General features: G+C 43.1%; 1 protein-coding gene across 3 annotated transcripts in view; it reads left to right on the forward strand.

Annotated features, from left to right (window-relative positions):
• The window catches only part of LOC106095989 (uncharacterized), a 173,435-nt gene extending 155,406 nt beyond the window's left edge, over nt 1-18,029 (forward strand). For all 3 annotated transcript variants that reach the window (XM_059366622.1, XM_059366623.1, XM_013263476.2), the window contains exons 4-6: nt 3,105-3,252; nt 3,637-3,759; nt 16,292-18,029. In XM_059366622.1, the coding sequence (XP_059222605.1) occupies nt 3,105-3,252; nt 3,637-3,759; nt 16,292-17,769 (1,749 nt within the window). In that variant the 3' untranslated portion in view covers nt 17,770-18,029. The remainder of the gene's footprint in view (nt 1-3,104; nt 3,253-3,636; nt 3,760-16,291) is intronic.
• Nucleotides 18,030-19,499: the final 1,470 nt, after the last annotated feature.

Genomic DNA, 19,499 nt, shown 5'->3' on the forward strand with positions numbered 1-19,499 from the left:
TATGCCATCTGCAAGACCCTTTCGGCACTTCTGCGTATATATCGGATCCTTACCCCTTTAGAAGTATTATAACATCGTCTACATAACAGACGTGTTCAAACCCCTCCTCCGTCAGCATCCGTAATAGGTCATTCATGGGGTCAGCCATGGAGTGGCGATAGAATGTCCCCTTGTTACGTGGCTTGTGCCACCTTCTCCCTTACACGTATTTATGTTTGGGACACATAGTTTATCCACCTGTTCCCTAGCATATGGTTTATCCAATCTCAAAGGACCAGGTCCACCCGATACTGGTCTAAGGATTGGATCAGCATGTTGGTCCGCACGTTGTTAAAAGCCCCCTCGATGTGAATACATACCGCCAGTGTGTACGTTTTGGCATCAAAGGATTCTTCTTTATGGACAACCTCGTGCAGAGTAGTCTCCACCGACCCTTCCTTGACATAGGCATGCTGTTTGTATTTAAGCAGCTCGCTGGATGTCCTACTCTTTGTCATGGTGTCCACAATGCGTTCCATGGTTTTGAGTAGAAGGGACGTAGGCTTATAGGCCTGTAAGCTTTTGGTGTCGCATAACTAACCTTGCACGGCTTGATTATAACTACCACCCTTGCCTCCAGCCAGGCTTTTGGAGTATACGCACGCCCTAGACACGCTATAAAATTTTTGGCCGGATGGGGCGTCAGATAGTCGGCCTCATTCTTTAGTAACGCCGGATATATTCCATCAGGTCCGGGTGACTTAATTGGCTTGAAGTTCCTCAAGGATTCCTTCGCCATAAATTATGTTTGAGACTTAGACCAAGTCACTGCTATTCCTTATGTTGCAGATAACAAAGTAGGTAACGGAAGGTACGTAGTTGCTATGGCCAGCAATGGTTTGATTGTCCACCCTAGAACCACTAAGTCAAAATTGCAGTAACAAGAAATCAGGATCTGGTTTAGATTCCTATTGGATACGGTATATCTTCTAATCTTAGTTCTGTCGTGAGAGAGATAAATTTAAGATAGGCTGATCAGAGCCCAGGAACCACGGTTCCTGAATGGCCGTGACTGCCTCTGAGTTGTACATTCATTAATTTTCAGTAGCAGCACGCGGCTCATGTCCCCTAACTCACTGGCTAGTGTCGACGTCATAGGCCGGCGAAACCATTTTTACATGGTTTAAGCCGAACTTGCTCTCTCCTTGCGAGGACTTCAGAAGTGACAAGATTTCCGAACTGACCCTGATCAGGAGATCCTTGCCCTTTTCTTTATTCCGCGTAAATAGTTTGTTTGTTTGTGTGTTCCTTATAGACTCAGAAACGGTTGAACCGATTTTCTTGAAATTTTCACAAATGGTACATATTGACCCCGTGGTGAAAATAGGTACTACATTTTTTGATATCTGAAGGGGGGCGGACCCTCCCCCTTACCCTAATTTTTAGAAATGACAGATCTCGGAGATGGGTGGTGCGATGTGTGCTCTCATATAGCACCCTAAAAACAAAAATTTTGTATCCAAATTTCGGGTGGAGTACCTAGAGGGCTGCCCCACCCTAAAACCTACCACACATATATTTACACCAATCACGACAATATGGGACTCAAATGAAAGGTATTTAGGATAAGAAAACGTTTCTGATATCCAATTGTCGGACCAAGTGCTAGGGGGACCACCCCAAGCCCCAAAACCCCCCCTTAATCGGACGTATTTACCGACCATAGCAACATGGGGCTCAAATGAAAGGTATTTACGAGTAGAATACGAATCTAATAACCAAATGTGGGACCACGATTCTGGGGGTCCACCCCTTCCCCAAAACACCGCCAAACAGGACTTATTTATTGACCATGGTAATAAGGGGCTTAGATAAAAGGTATTTGAGTGTTAAATTCGAATCTGATATCAAAATATGGGACCAAGTGTTTGAGGGGCCGCCTCTCCCCAAAAACGTCCCCCAATGGGGACAAATTTACGACCATAGCAATATGGGGCTCAATGAAAGGTCTTTGGAAGTAAAGCACGAATCTGATATCAATATTTGGGAAAAGTGTTTATGGGGCCACCCCACCCCCACAACACCACGCAATATGAGGCTCAAATAAGAGGGTTTTTAGAGTAGAACACGAATCCTATATATTTTTTCAAGGCCAACTCACTGAGTGGCCGCCCATTCCTCAAAACACCCCCAAGCGGGTCATGTTTGCCGACTATGGAAATATGGGGCTCAAATTAAAGGTATGTGGGAGTAGACCACATATCTGATATCAACATTAGCGCCCAACTGTCTAGCGGACGTCCCACCACCATAACAACCCCCAAATAGGACGTATTTTCTCACCAAAACAATTTGGGTCTTAAAGAGAGTGGAACTAATTATTCATAGTTTTTAGGGCCAATACCCAAACCGGACATATTTGCTGACTTTTGCAATAAGGAGTTTAAATGAGATTAGAAAACGAATTTGATATCTAATTTTGAGGGCAATGGCAATATGGGGTTCAAATAAATGATATATAGATATATGAGACTAGAGCACGTTGCTGATATATTTTCAGGGCTTAGAATTTGGGGGACCACCCCACTCGCAAAATACCCCTAAATCGGGCATAAAACCTATGGCAATATGGGGTTTAAATAAATGGTATTTGAGAGAAAAGAACGATGCTGATATTTTTCAGGGTCAAGTGTCTGGGGGAAACTTTTGTTCCATATAAAGTAAAAGAAAGCGCGGGTCAGCTAGTTATTCTATAAAAATATTTGCCATAAAATTTTTAAATATTTCACTGAATTTTATTCTCATTTTCATTAAAATTTTCACCAGAATGTGCCAAATGAGTTTAAAGGTATCACTAAAGGTACCATAATCTCATGTTTAAACACCCCAACCTTGTTGCTGGCCCTACAGTATGTAGTCAGTTCTGTCGTTACTCCTCCAGTAGATGTTGCTGTTGAAACCGATGCTGGTACTAGTCCTGCTGCTGTTTTTGATTGTAATGACAGGGCTGATTGTTCTCTTTTTTTTTCTTTTTTTTCATTTACATGTGAATTCTAGTTTATACCTTTGTTCCTATAAACATTTGTTGATTTCCTCTTTTTTTTTGGTTTTGTGTCCTCTTGCAGGTGGTCGTGCAATATGACAAAGATCTCCTCGAGGTATGGGATGAAGCGAAGCGCTTACGTTGTGAATGGTTTAATGATTATGAGAAGACAGCATCCAAGCCGCCAATGGTCATTGCTGATCTGGATGTAATACAATTGGATTTCCGAGGTGAGTTGTTAAAAACAAACGGCCGCAATTTGTTTGCCATTACATACAGTTCGTGGCCATCATCATGTCATAAACAGGCGCTCACTTGAGTTTGATAACTATGCTAGCGAACACAGGTTGCTGCCCAGCAGTATACCTTTGAAATGCTGGAGTGCCATCGCTGTTGCCTGGATGGCACATGGATTATACGATTTTTGGTTTTGATAACCATTGTAAAGTAATTAAATTGTTTGACCTCAATTCAATAAAATGGTTTGTTTGCAACCTGTGCAAATGGAAGAGAGTTTAAAGCATTGGCTTTTTATTGAGATTTTATCATAAGTTAGCTTAATTTTTAATGATTTTCTGCTGATATAAATTACTGTTGTTTGTTACCATTTGCAGGTGATAATGTCGATTGTTGGATGGAAATTCAACATGGTCGTGGACCATGGGCGCCTCCTGTTAGTGGCATAGTACCTCTAGGCTCCACACTTACTTTAGTGGTGGCCATTAACGATTATCGGGGTAAGTACAATAACAACATTAAACTCAAAAAATAATTAGAGGATAATTTAATTGGATTGTGAAAGAAGGGATTGAAATAGGAGGGATGTGTTGCGGCGTTTTGAAAGTTTACATTATGAAATGGAGGGACACTGTACTCGTAACCCTTGGAGTTTAAATGTATACGATATTATTCGCATAAGCTACAATTTTGTCTTATATGTTTAGGATGAACTGAAGACGTCTATAACCTGATATAACTCCTCTTTTAACCAATCTTTCAATTTTACATTTTAAGAGTCCTTAGAGTATGAGCTTCTCTGTTATGTTTGTTAATTTTACCTTTCTAGTTTCTGCATTTGGAAAACATCTAAACACCTATTAAGTATTGTGTTGTTGTACTTTTTATCAAACAGAGGCCTTGACAATGGGTAATTACCACTGCGGGACATATGGGTCATTGTAACGTGGACTACACACTAGACGTGACTTCTACTTGAAATCCCCTATAAACACAAACAGTAGTGGTCTCAACAATTTGTCCAGAAGCATTAAGTGTAGCATTAAATTCGAGCCCCGTCCACCAGCCCACAATACCATATAGGCAATCCAATGGCAGTCGATTGTGCGCACCCCGGATTGACCCGATGGAATTTTAATCGGCAAGGGCTGCTGCCTCAGTGTACGTCTGATCATTACTTTGGGATCAGGCCACCTTCCCATAATTCTCCCCATCGACCGACCACCCGACTTCATAACCTCTAAGCGCCGGACGTTATTCAATCAGAAGTAAACCGTTTGGGCGGTTTCAGAGAGTACACCAATCGCCGCTTCATTGAACTGACACCCTCCTCAAATGTGCTAGTTGACGAGAGGAAATTCTGAGACATCATTAATGCAGCAGTCGCTCGGCCCAATTTCCCTGCGCAGGCAGTGGTACACGCAGACGAGCGCGATGGGATTCGTTGTACGGATCCCACTAACCCCCGAATCAAGTAGGTTAATCTGGAAATAAACAGGATAGTCAACGAACATAAGCAGGATTTGTGGTTGGAACACTTTTAGCAATGTAACTCATGTACCGGTTGAGGCAAGCTGTGGTCTGCTGTTAAGTCACTCTCGAACCCCCGCAGACGGAATGACAGGACCTCACTCACTTTAGGCGTCGTAACTGTGTCTGAACCGAAGAGATGCGCCAAGTTGTTCAACCGTCAATTTATTGTGCTAGGAGAAAAACCATTCGTCGTATCCGTGGTCTCCGAGCCGATTAACAGCCATCACAATTTACCGTGGACGAAGTTATGAATGTCATTCGTGGTGCCAAATCATCCGAGGCTTTGGGCCCCGAATCTCTACAATGATACTGAAGAATCTGGATCTACGTGGAGTTGAGTACCTTATTACCGTCCTCAACCTGTCTTTGAACACTCTTATAGTTCCCGATGTCTAGAAGATGGGCAGAAAGATCCCTCTACTGAAGCCAGTAAGAGACCCGAGCAGGGGGAAGTTGTACAGACCGATCTCCCTTTCTTCACCAGTAGCCAAGTCGCTTGAGCTACTACTCCTTCCGAGCCTCGTTGGAGAATTTCCATTTGCCGAGCATCAGCATGGATTTCGAAGACTTCATAGCACAAAAATTGTGATAGGACGGTCCTCGTGGCCCTGGAACTATCAAACACATTCGACATTGTCAGCCATGCCAAAATAATTGAGGACATCGCCAATACGTTCCTCCAGCCAGGCCTGAAACGCTAGGTCGCGAATTATCTATGAGGTCGCCAGTCATTTTTGAAATTTTTGGATAAGAAATCGAAACACTGTAGGGTGAAACAGGGAGTTCCCCAAGGCGGTGTACTATCTCCGGCACTGTTTAACCTCTACCTATCCTCTATCCCACCCCCTCCAGACGGCATTGAGATCGCGTCATATGTGGACCATTGTACGATCATGGCATCAGGCCCCCACCTTTTAATGACATCTGCTGTAGGTTGAACGTTTATCTCAACGAAATTGTCTCATATTTCGCTTCAAGAAATCTGAAAATATCTGCCACAAAATCTTCAGCCACATTGTTCGCAACAATTACGCGAGATGTAATTATTGAGTTGAAAGTGATGTTCGATGAAGAAATGATTCCGACCATCAAGTGTTCCAAAATACTTGGCGTCACATTTGATAGCTCTTACATATTCTCCCCACATGCCACGCAATTTGGGATAAGGCCAAAAGTAGAAAAAAGGTCTTCAAATCACTCGCCAGCAGCACATGGATTGCTGACAAAGAAACCTTGTTGACCATGTGCAAAGTAATTGACCGGTCTTTGGTAAATTATGCAGCGCCAGTGTGGTCTCGTCAACTCTGTGACACGCAGTGAAATAATATTCAGATATAGTCAGAATGTCGCCCTACGATCTGCGACGGCCTGTCTCGTCAGTTCTCATGTGGACCACCTCCATCAGGAGACAAAGATGCTTCTCGTGCGAAGACATACCTACATGCTGTCTAAGCATGACTTTTAGGGATGTTATCGCAGAGACCATCCAAATCATCATCTTGTGGATAGGTATCCACCGGCCACAACCCATAAGGTAGATCTACATGAGCCTGAGGTCCAGCGCTACAAGAGATAGCGCTACAGTAGCAGATGCGGTAAATAGCTACCGAGTGAATGTAGTCTTTGGAAAACGACCGCCTCCCAACGTGGTCCTTAGAGAATTGACCTCCCCAGGCAAACCAGAGTAGTTCTGGCTCATTTACCTCCCATCGCACCTGAAGCCTGAAGAAAGTGACCACCACAGGCAAACCTGAGTAGTTCTGACTCAATAACGATCCGGTAAATGCAGCCACCTCAACTCGCACAGAGCAAGGATTGGTGCCGACATACAGGAAGTATGCCGTCATCTGTTTAACTGTTCAACCAGACGCACTCGACTCAGACCCAGATCCCTCTGTACGCACCCCACTTTAGTCGCGTAGTTCCCAGATCATGATACTCTACAGAATCAAGCAGGCGAAAGGTAGAGCACAACAAACTTCACAACAACAACATACCCAGACCCAGATTCCTCTGGACGCGCCTCATCTTAGGCGCGGAGTTCCTCCATCTGGATACTCAACAGAATCAAGCAGACGAAAGATAGAACACAACAAACTGCTTCATCAACAACACAGGTCTGGCAACTGCATATGCAGCCAGTGCATGACTCGCGGTCTAAGCCCCCCAACTTGAAGGGTTATTGGGCCTACCTAGCCAAAATGCTTGATATAAAGTGGAATTTCCTCTCCAGCAGAACATTCAAGTATATGTAAATGAAATGATTCGAAACGAAGGGGAAAACAATGAACGTCATGGTGGACCGTAGGTTTGAGGAAAATTCTTCCACAGGGGTAACATACGATTGCGACATCTATAAGGCTGAGCTAAGAAAATACAAGGGCAAGCTGAGAAAGGCTCAAAACAAATTCTGTGTAGAATTATGTAGCTCCGTAGAGGATACATCTGAGATCCCTAGGCTACGAGTGATCAAATCCTCGAAACCTACATTCAGAAGTCACAGAATATATGGATACGGTATAATGGGGAAATACAAGAACAACTCGTGGATGCACAGACCGGGAAACTCTTCAGCAGACAACGTGGCGCCGGAAGAGGTTGTCACTGATATGGATTCGTCGGTGATGTTGGTTGTGAGCATTCCAAAATTATGTGGCCTAATCTAGACTTGAAGAGGTCCACCAACGTCTCAATCATTATATCCGTCATGACAGGTCACTGTCTGATCGGAAAATATGCTGACAGACTGAAGGTTACAGTTATTGATTTCTGCAGAAGTTGTCTGGGAAGAAGAGACTATAGAACGTCTTCTGTTACTGGATAGAACAGGCGTCTCAGTCATTGCATCGGTCATGACAGGTCACTGTCTGATCGGAGAACATGCCGACAGACTGAAGGTTACAAGTATTGGTTTCTGGAGAAGCTATCTGGACGTCGGGGCAGAAGAGACCATGGAACATCTGATGTGTATGTCGCGCACTGGCAGTCAGATAGAGTTCCATGTTTGATTCTTATTTCTTTGATAACTTATCTCATTTAGCGAATGTCAATATACGGAAGTTATCGAGCTTTTGTAAGGCGATCTGGACGGTTCAACAGTAGGAACTAGAAGCTATCTTTCTTCTCCTGTTCCTGTGATATCACAAGGAACGAAAACGTCTTTAGTGAGTTTGGTGACAGACTGCCACTTAAATCTAATCAAACCTAACCTTGCTGTCACTGGCTATAGCAGACGTCTCAATCATTGTGTCCATCATGACAGCTCACTGTCTGACAGACTGAAGTTGCATGTGGCTAATTTCGCAGAAGCTGTGAGTACGTCGAGGAAGAAGAGACTGTAGAACATCTGCTGTATGTGTGTCCCGCACTGGCAGTCAGAAGGATTTCCACTTTAGGTCATTAGCGTCAGAAAGGCCTCTGTGGGGTGGGCTAAGCAAAGAAAAGTTTTCTCCAATTTCTATTTCGCCTAATGCCACCATGAACATACACCTCGACTAACTTTGTTATGCGCTCTAAATACCGAAAAGAACCCGCAATGAAATCTGTTCGAAATTCAGTGGAGCTCTCAAAATTCTTCATCGTTTTCTATTATATGCCCTAACTGTTTCAAATTTGGAATCGTATACGCACCGAAGTTCCAGAGTCTGTAAGCCGCGAAGGCCGAGCATTAAGATAGGAAATATTCCAACGTCTCATCATCTTCCCCTTATACCCTGCACACGCTGCCACTTCCAGCACCTATTTTGCGTAAGTGCGCCCGTAGCCCTTTGTGACCCGTAATGATACTGAAAGCCGTACTGACCTCCTTGTTACTTCCTTTCAGCACTAGCCTCGGTTTGTCTCAATCCATATCCCCCCTAGAGAATTTGTTATTCTAATGGCCGTTTTACTGTTCTTCATTGTTATATGCACGCTCCTCTTGCTTATTTCGGACTGCATTGCACCGAAAGGCTTTGCATCAAGTCCCTGCGGCAAATTCATCCGACCTTTCAGTAATCTCCTTCTAAATTCCAAGACCGTAAGTGAATTTACCGTCCTGGTTGTTATAGCTCTCGCTTCATTATCGTAGCACCTCTCGCATTCCGTGTTCGCCCGAATCTCCGCCTACAGGACCGTGCTTTGCATCAAGTTTACTGATAACAGCCCTGTAGTCCCTGCGGCAAATTCATCCGAACTTTCAGTAATCTTCTTCTAAATTCCAAGACCGTAAGTGACCTTACCGTCCTGGTTGTTATAGCTCTCGCTTCATTATCGTAGCACCTCTCGCATTCCGTGTTCGCCGGAATCTCCGCCTACAGGACCGTGTTATTGTCAGGCATTCGGAAACAGATCTCAGTCCTTTGATCCTAAATGTAGACTTCCAGACCCACAGTGTTCTTTAGCTTTGATCCAACCCTGTAGCAGGAACTTCCAAATCGCAACTCCAGAGTTGCATCAAACTAAGATCGTGCCGTTGGCAGCAGTGTCTCGCATTCGACCTCAAGTGTCGTCTTAAATATCCTATCTAAAACTTTTTCCGATTCATCTAGGTTTCCTACCATCGCTCCGATTATTCCACAATGGTATGAGCTGCTCCCATCTTATATTCATTCTTCCATCGCTTTAAGTCTCATAGCAGCAGTGGCTGTCTTACACTTAATCTAAAAACGTCTCCAGTGCCCTAGTAGGCATAAAAAAATACAACAGGTTCTCTGAACCAAGACCGTAAGGGACCTCAACGCCCTGGTTGTTATGGCCCTGATGGCCACCGTATTGTCTACTCAATCTCAACATACTCGCTGCAATATCGTACCACCTCTCTCATTCTGTGGTCGCCCGAATCTCCGTCAGCAAGACCATGTTATGGTCAGGCAGTCGCAAACAGATCTCAGTCCCTGGGTCCTAAATGTAGACTCCCAGACCCACAGGGTTTGCTGTACCAGGAACTTCCAAATGTCAATATCAGAGTTCCATCAAACTAAGACCGTGCCGTTGGCAGCAGTGTCTCGCATTCGACCTCAAGTGTCGTCTTAGATTTCCGATCTGAAACTTTTCCCGATCCAGTAGGAAACTAGTCCTACCGTCGCTTCGCTTATTCCGCGATGGTTTAAGCTGCTCCCATCTTATATCCATTCCACCATCGCTTTAAGTCTTATAGCCCTAGTGGCTGCTTTGTACTTAATATAGAAACGTCTCCAGGACCATAGTAGGCATGGTTCTCATCGCCCACCTTATGCCAAGACAAGATGTTCTCTGAACCTGTTATATTTTCCTTATTTTACATTTCCAGTTCAGTTTTCTGTCCGAAATTCCTCCTAAGTATTTGATTTTGTCGGATATCGAAATTGTCCTTTTAGGAAACCATGGCACATCAAACTGGCTCACCTTCGGCTTCCTCGTGAACAGGGTTCACATTCTGGGTTAATATTCAGACCCCTAGGTATGGTTGTTATGTTTGCCATTAATGTTTTTCGAACGGTGAAAACAAAAGCCTTTTACAACCTGCTTCCATTCATCATCTTTCAATTTTGGATAATCATATTCAAAAACTCTGCTCCGCTTATATTAACGATGCAAAAAAGTGCTAGTTTTACATCCAAAGCATTTACGCACATGTTGGTAATTAAATCGGCAACTTTTTTCTTCAACGATCGATGGAAGGGGGTTTGTGTTGTCGACGCTGTGGTTAATGATAATTGAATTTGTTGTATGTATGTGCTATTAAATAGACATTAAATTTCCTATGCCAAGCAATAACATACGGAGGCAATAACAAGAAAATAGCAGTTCAAACGCATGTTGCTCGCAACCAGCTAACACTTCTGACACTGCAGTCTCCTGGTGTAATGTTGTCAGACACCTATAGACTGCACACACAACTATCCACCAGACAGGAAAGTGTTTGCACAAACATAAATGTTAATAAAATGTAAGACATTAAGAAGAACGCAAAGTTTATGGCTAATAAACCAAAGCGTTAAAAGATCATTTCAGAACGATGATAATATCAGGACAATCGCAGCAGCAACGAATTTCATCGAAAACAGATAATAAATGCGCCTTTTAGGGCTCAAAGACTTTAAATCGATCTTAACCATTAAGCCGAGAGGCTTAAAATTGCTGTGCCAAGATTCAGTTATATTGGGTAATAAATGCACCTTTTGTGGGCACAATACCTTAAATCGGAAAATCGATATATATGACAGCAATATCCAAATATAGTCCGACCATACACGGCACGGATGTAGAAAGGCCTAGTCTAACTTACTGTGCTAAATTTCAGCGAAATCAGGTACTAATGCGCCTTTTATGAGCACAAGACCTAAAATCGCTAAATCGGTATATATAACAGCTATATCTTAATTTAGTCCGATCTTAACCATACTGCGTAGGGATGCCGAGAGGCTTAACTTAAGTCGCTGTGTCAAATGTCAGCGATATCGGTTAATAAATGCAACTTTTATGAGCACAATATCTTAAATCGTTAGATCGCCATATACAGGGTGGCTGATGAAAGCCGCTACCAAAAAAAAATGTAATAACTTTTTTTCTATTTAATAATAATAATTTAATAATTAATTTAATTAATTAATTAATTAATTTAATTAATAATAATTTAATAATTAATTTAATAATTTAATTTAACATGAATAAAAGAAAAATGTATTCCATACACCGAAAAAAAAATGTAGCAATATTCATCATTGTAGCAATATTCATCAGCCACCCTGTATGACAGATATATCCAAATATAGTCCACTCTATCCCATACTCAGTACTAATCTAAAATGACCTTGAAGGGCCTTGCACAATTCACTGTTGAAGGGCCTAGCACAACTCACTTAGCGAAATCTGGGAAAAAAATATCCACCATCCAGGAGGTAGCCGTGGCGCAGAGGTTAGCATGTCCGCCTATGACGCCGAACGTCTGGTTTCAAACCCCGGCGTGAACATCCAAAAAAAATTTCAGCGGTGGTTATCCTCTTACTAATGTCGGCTAAATTTGTGAGGTATCCTGCCATGTTAAAACGTCTCTACCAAGTGGTGTCGCTAGGACTCGGCACTCATTGAAATTAGAGGAGTATCCTTAATAAAGTTTTCATGAGAAAGTGGTGCGGCACGCCGTTAGGACTCGGCACTGATTGAAATGAGAGGAGTAAACTTAATGAAATGTTCATATAATAATAATATCCACCGTCCTTCGGTGGTGAGTATTAAAAAGGTAGGGAACCGGGCGGATCGGAAAAACTTTAACCGGCGAAGTCATGGTCCAGTCAGCCAATTCAGGCTTCTACAGAGCTCTGGAATGAATACTGGACTAAGTACCTGGAGGGAGTGCATGTACGGGAAGAAGTGTTCACCCATTCCACTGAACTTTCCCCTTACAATAGCGGGACAGTTACACAAAAGACGCTCGACTGTCTCCAACTCCTCCTCGTCATCGCACACCCTGCAGAAGGCTCCCGCTCTCTGCGTTCAGAGTGGCGTCAATGACCTAACGTTGCATTAACCTGCCAGGACTGCTTTCAACAGTCCGAAGCCACACATCCTCAACTTCAGAATAAGTGACGTCCGCGAAATATTCAACCATAGGGCCTTTGCCAATCTGTAACCTACAGCGCCAGCCCAAGCCTCATGCGCGGTCAACTTACAGAGCGATGTACCACCCTACCAAGAATCAGCGCCAATCAACGATTCAGTCCTGGCCAGTTCGTCGGCCGTATCGTTTCCCGCCAACCCTTTATGACCTGGAACCATGATGAGCCTGACAACCTTACCCATGTTTAGAAATAGAACATCTAAACAGTCTCGATCTCACATGACCCGATGCCAGAGATATCATCACTACAACTCCTGCAGAAGTCATTGTTCGCCTACGAACCCCTCCTGACACATTCGTCCGCCCCCCATTTTCTGGAATGCATTGATGTTAACGTCACATCGTGGACTGGAAGCCTTTCCAGAGACTCCAAACAATCTGCCGCACTCCTCAATCTACCCGTACTCGAACCCAAGGCTTTGAGCGCCGCCGGTTAGGTTAGCATGTCCGTCTATGACGCTGAACGCCTGGTTACAAATCATGGCGAAACGATCAAAATAAATTTTCGGCGGGGGGTTTCCCCTCCCCCTTGTGAGGTCGTATGTCATGTAAAACTTCTCTCCAAAAAGGTGTCGCACTGTGGTACGCCGTTCAGGTTCGGCTATAAAAAGGAGGCCCATTATCATTGAGCTTAAACTTGAATCGGACTGCACTTATTGATATGTGAAAAGTTTGCCCATGTTCCATAGTGGAATGTTCATAGGCAAAATTTGTATTTGCAGATCCCTTAACAGAACTTCTCTTGCAGCTACTGCAATGAGACCTCTGCCTTAAACACCGCACACTTGTCCGACAGAGATATATCGATATTGAGTGCCTCTGAGAGCAGACCCCCAATTCGGTCACTGAATCCATCAGTAAAGTGGAGCCATCAGCGAAGATCGAGGTCTTATCCTCTTTAAACACAGCATTCGCCCTCAACTTATAACTCCCGGGAAAACGAATCCTGAATGTCCTTATGCCATTCGGTACTGCTGCCAGGTAGTCGAAGATCCTTCTTATTCTAGCCTACTCATCCATAACATCCCAAATGGCAATGTGTCCTCACCTGTCCTCCTTCAGCTTTGCCGAGCTCTCTCAGCCTAAGCTCGACTTTGGCGGCGCAGTTCCGAATATAGACCCCATTGGGCTGCATGTCCAATATCGCTTCCAAAACTCGGAGTCACACTCCGACGCAGGCTAGTGTCCAGACTTTCTCGGATTCCCTCGTACTAGTCCTCTTATCCGCGGACCTACACCATACCAGTGTCCCATAGATCAGTACTGCTCTAACAATGGCCGCATACATCCAATAAATGATCTTGGGCACTACCCCACTTCCTACAGAACATCATCCTATAGGAGTAAAAAGTACAAAGTGCCATACGGCTTCTTTCCTCCGTATTCCTCTTCCAGGACCGCGAGTAAAGAGCTACACTTCCGTCTTTCTTGCGCTGGTCCTCATCTTATTTCTGGTAGCTCTTTGCGACAATCTTCGCAGTGATCCTTCCATTATCTTGCTGATCGTCGACAGAAACCTGCCTCGTTTCCACAGAAACGGCGAGAACACCTTTCCCTGGGTCTTTCTTCTTATCACACACTTTCTGACCACACTATCACCCAGGTTCGCATTGATAATTCTGCCACAAAACATATTATTGGTCCACGGGGAGATAATGGGGTGAATCCGCGTGCGGTCCAGTGCAGCAATTAGTCATCCTTTCTCCACGTTATTGTAGGCCCCCCTTTATATCCAAGAAGGCCGCCGCGACCTTCGTAAAGGACCATCTTCACCGACCTGTCTTTAAGATATGCGTATTGTGCCACACTGAAGTTTTACGGCGTCAGTGCCTCCTTCACCTCCAGATCTATCAATCTTTTCAGTGTTTTGAGTAAAAACGATAACAGTCTAATGAGCCTATAATCCTTCTTCGTACTGCGGTTTATTTTTTCCGACTTGGGGAAAAATATCACTTTAACCACCCTCCATGCCCTTGGTATGTAGGACCAGGCCAGACTCGCCATGAAAATCCATTCTATTCAGGGCAGATTGACTCCAAGGGCCTCCTGCTGCTGTGCCGGTATAATACCATCAGGTCTGGCCGACTTAAATGGTCGGAAAGTGCGAACTGTCCACACTATCTTCTCTCGCCAATGATGTCCCTGATGAGGTTTTCCGTCGAGGCCGCATTTATAGGTATTGCGATATCTGGATCGCCGTCTTCTGACCACTCTCAGTGTAAGTCCCGGCCTTCCTAGGTGCGCAAGGATCCTTCGCGCAACCTAGATGTCTCATGTTTGTTTGTTTCCAGGGTTCCCTCCTGGCGAGAGCATTAGAAAAAAATTTTCAGCGGTGGTGGTGGAGGAACTATGCCATCTGAAACAAGTAAAAGCGTGCTTAGTTCTGACGGGCCGAATCTTGGGAACCCTCCACCATGGATTCTTCTGAAAATTTATACAAAATAAATTTAATTGAAGGGCATAATTTTATTCTACATACCAAACTTCTGTCAAATCAGCAAAAATTAAAGCTTCTAGAAACCGAACAAGGATGAAAGAGAGACCGGTTTACATGGGAGCTATGATTTGAACCATATTTGGCACAGTTGTTGGAAGTCGTAATAGAACACCGCCAGAAAAATTCAAGCCAATCGGAGAAAACATTGCGACTTGTAAGGACCCAAGAAGTCAAATCGGGAGGTCGGTTTATACGGTAGCTATATCAGGTTTTACACAGATTTAAACCTACTTGCCACAGTTATTGGAAGTCATTAGAGAACACTCTGTGCAAAATTGTAGGCAAATCGGATGAAAATTGTGGCCTCCATGGGCTAAAGATTGGTGTAAATGGGAGCTATGTCAGAATATAAACCGATGTTGACCGTACTGACACAGTTATTAGAAGTCATTAGAGAACACTATGTGCAAAATTTCACCTAAATCGGATGAAATTTGAGGTTTCCAGGGGCTCAAGAAGTCAAATCGAGAGATCGGTTTACATGGGAGCTATATCAGGTTATGGACCGATTCCTTACCACAATTGTTGAAAATCATAACAGAACACCACACGCAAAATTTATATGGGAGCTTTATCCAAATCTGAACCGATATGGGCCATATGTAATCCCCAAGGACCTACTTTAATTAGAAGTATCTGTGCAAAATTTCAAGCGGCTAGCTTTAAGCGTTCGACCACCATCGTGATTTCGACAGACGGAGGGATGGACATGGCCAGATCGAATCAGAATGTCGAAACGATCCAAAATTTATATACTTTATGGGATCGCAGATCAATATTTCGAGGTGTTATAAACGGAATGACTAGATTAGTATAGCCCCATCCTATGGTGGTGGGTATAAAAATGGTATGGGTGCAATGTAGAAAATTCTCCCCGAAGAGGTGTCGCACTGCGGCACACAGTTCGTACGTACAGTTCGCACACAGTTCGGCTTTAAAAAGGAGACCTCTACTCATTGATAAATGAGAAGTTTGCCCCTGGTTCATGGGCATTTCGCAACTTTCATTTGCTGTCTTATCCAGAGCTTTTGAGCTGGCGGCAGGGTATTCTAGTTGGCTCAAAGAGCTTTTTATGGATCGCCTTGTTGGTAGATTGAGGACAAGATGGATGGCTAATGATATATAGACTAATTTTTAAGAGGGCCCACCTCTTCCGGGGAAGTTTTTGCTAGAAAAAGCGAAAAATCGACTGACTGATCTGAGGCGGTGCATTATCGAGACTATACTCAAATTTTAATGAGTTTATATTACCTTATCATTTTCGATAAAGACCCAAACAAACTTAAGTCCATTTTTAAGTAAATAAACCCTCCTGATGAGCGAAAAAATTCTTTTTCGTCGCTTCATCTAAGAATCGAAATATTCTTATTTTTTTACTTATTTTAAAATATAACAATTAAACATTTTTTTATTTTTATTTCAGGCGAATTCGACATGCGTGTTAAATCCTGTGTTGCTTCCGATGGTTCTGGTCACGTCATCAATTTGTCCGATGAATTTGGTTGTGTGCTGCGACCCAAAATGATATCCCGCTTCCTGAAGTCACGAGCACCCGATGAGAGAGCAACTGTTATCACTTATGCCTTCTTCCATGCCTTCAAATTCCCCGATGCCCTAAGTGTGCATATCAAGTGTAAAGTGGAAATATGTCGCCATGGCTGCTTGGATCATTGCCAATCGTCTGATAACTCCAATGAACGTAAAGATGTGATTGGCAATGATCAGATGATGAATAACAAAAATGATTTGCTACACGAAATGGCTGGTCATCATGGTAGTATGGCAGGGAATATGCATCACAACATTGGAGGCGGTGGAGGAGGAGGCGGACATACCAATGAAGTGGGTGTGGGTTCGGTAAGCGGCGGCGGAAACATGGGTGGCCATCATGGTGGTGGTGGAGAAAGTGATCATGATGTCTTCTATGATGACATCATACACAATCGCAAACAATTGTCTCAGATCAATAGTGGCATTGCCAATATACTGGATCACTTTAACAATGTCCATGAGAAGAGTGCCAATTTGCCACCCAGGCCGGTGCATGAGGATCCCGAGGAACAAGATTTGGATGATATATTCGGTGATGAGGATTTGGCCAATCTGGATGAGGCTCAGTATATGGAATTGCGCAATAGTGGAAAATTCCCCCATGGTCCACGTCAGTTGGCCCAAAAACGCATGGGAGTACCTATGGCGGGACCCAGATCTTTGGAGCCCAAAGACAAAGATGAGATGCCAAGACCGGTATATAGGCCACAAGCTGAAGCCTTAACGCAGGAGCGAGAAGATCACATTGATCTGGATAAGCCTGCAAAAGAAAGTGCCACCGATGAGGGGGAACTGAAAAAGAATGGAGATAATAAAACAACAACAACAACCACAACCGAAGGTATACCAAGAAGACGCCGCCGTTCCATAGTCATATCCGATCGCAAAGTGCGTAGTGCTGATGTGGGTGTTAGTGGCCTATACGATGTTATCTCGGAGGCTGATTTAGCCTTCTCCCCTGATACCAAACAGGAGGCTGTAACAGTCTTCCAGGGAAAAATCACCGAAGAAGTTGTCTATGGCATATGCATGCCGGTGCCTGGTTTCAGCATACTCTTCATAGTGGTCATCTCGGCCACCATTGTGTCGGCCTTGATAGCCGGTTCACTGCTCTATCGCTACCAGTTGCAAAAGGAGGCCATGGAAAAGGAGGCACCTATGCCCGTCTATGGAACCCTGGCCTCTTGGATGACCTTACGCATGTTCCGTATGCGACAGCAGGCCCAGCAGCAGCATGAACAAAATGCTGCCCAAAATGCTGCAGCGGTGGCTGCTGTACATAATTCCCTATCGGCGGCAGCAGCAGCTGCAGCAGCGGCGGCCACCTTAACGCATGAGACCATGCAGTAAAGCAAATGCAAAAATCTACACAAAAGACCGAAAGCGGATGTATGAAAGAATTTAAGTAAAAAAAAAAACAAACGTCAGCAGCAAGAACACAACGACAAACATTGACTGAATATTTAAAAAAGGAAAAAAGAGCAAAAACTCATAAAATCGAAGAAATATTTATTGCAAAAACAAACTATTCTTAAACACTCTATAAAAAAATGTCAAATTTCGGGCATAACTGCAATAGTTGTTTAATTAATTTATTATTATTTTTATTTTATTTTTTTTTTTGTAATGTTTTTAAATAATATTTTACTTGTAACTTAACGTAATTGTCCAAATTTTGTATTTAAACGTACACAAAAAACAAACACCTTATTTATTTATGATTTTTTTTTTATTATTATAATTTTTTTTTTATTTTGTTCATAGATTTTAAGTCAAATCATGCTTTTCATGATGAATGAAATATTTACTATACAATATTTCCTAAGAAATACTATTTTTGGTGCTTTCCTATGGTGCATTTAGTTAAATCTACACACTTTATTCATATCTTCCCATGATCCGTGATCATATTTTTCCCTAAAAGTTTCATCTTTCATCTCTGAAGTCTCTTTAAACTTGGATCAAGTTCAAATTCTGTAGTTTAGACATCCTTTTTTTCTAGTCTAAAACAATTCTTTTGAGAAACTTTAACAAAATAATTAAAAATTAGTTAACCTGAACTAAGGTCATAATCATCTTTAGGCCACAAATAGCCACATCCAAGTATCGAACAAATTCAAAATGTAAAAGATATTGCCTTCTAAGATCCAAAATGTCAGGAAATGCAAGACCCCAATTCGCATTTGTACTCAGAAATGGTGTATTGTCTTCCAAAGGACCCTAATAACTGGGCCTGCATTTCGAATGCGTCTTTGGACTTAAAATGTCTACTATCTCAACAAGGTCTTCTTTAAATTGAACAGACCTTCCCACGATATTGCCTTCTAAGATCCAACATTTTAGGAAATGCAAGACCCCCAAGTCCCATTTATACTCAGAAATGGTGTATTGTTTTCCAAAGGAACCTAATAAGGCTTTACTGGGCCTGCATTTCGAATGCGTCTTTAGACTCAAAATGTCTACTATCTCAACAAGGTCTTCTTTAAATTGAACAGTCTTTCCCACAAAATGATAACAAACAGCTGGTTTTAGTAGAACAGCTGATTTATGTTGATTACTCGCTCGAAAGCTGTTCATTGACATCATCACGGAAGTACAGTAATACTGACTACGTTACAACATACTGTGCTAACATAGTCAGCAGGGAATCATAAGCGTCGTCGTCGATTGGAGGATAGGTAGGGGTTAAACAGTGCCAGAGATACACCCCACCTTGAATAACTCCCTTACTTATTTACTTTACTTTAATTGGCTATGACAGAATATTTCTTCCACTAGCCGAACGTAGAATAGCGTTCCAAGCGCCTCGATCTTCTGCGCTCATTCTAAAATTTCTCACACCAAGTTTCGAGGTGTCTCCCACAGCTTGATCTTTCCATCGGGCTTTTGGTCTTGCCGGTTTGCGTGTACCAACGTGCTTGCCTTCAAAAGGCTTCTTTGCTGGAGCTTCTTCATCCATTCTGACAGCATGACGTAGCCAACGCAGCCGTTGTATTTTGATGCGTGTAACTATGCTATCGTCGTCATACAGCTCATACAGCTCGTGATTCATACGTCGTCTATATTCTCCATTAACGCAA

This window comes from Stomoxys calcitrans, chromosome 4 (genome assembly GCF_963082655.1).
Source record: "Stomoxys calcitrans chromosome 4, idStoCalc2.1, whole genome shotgun sequence".
Classification (NCBI taxonomy): Eukaryota; Metazoa; Arthropoda; class Insecta; order Diptera; family Muscidae; genus Stomoxys; species Stomoxys calcitrans.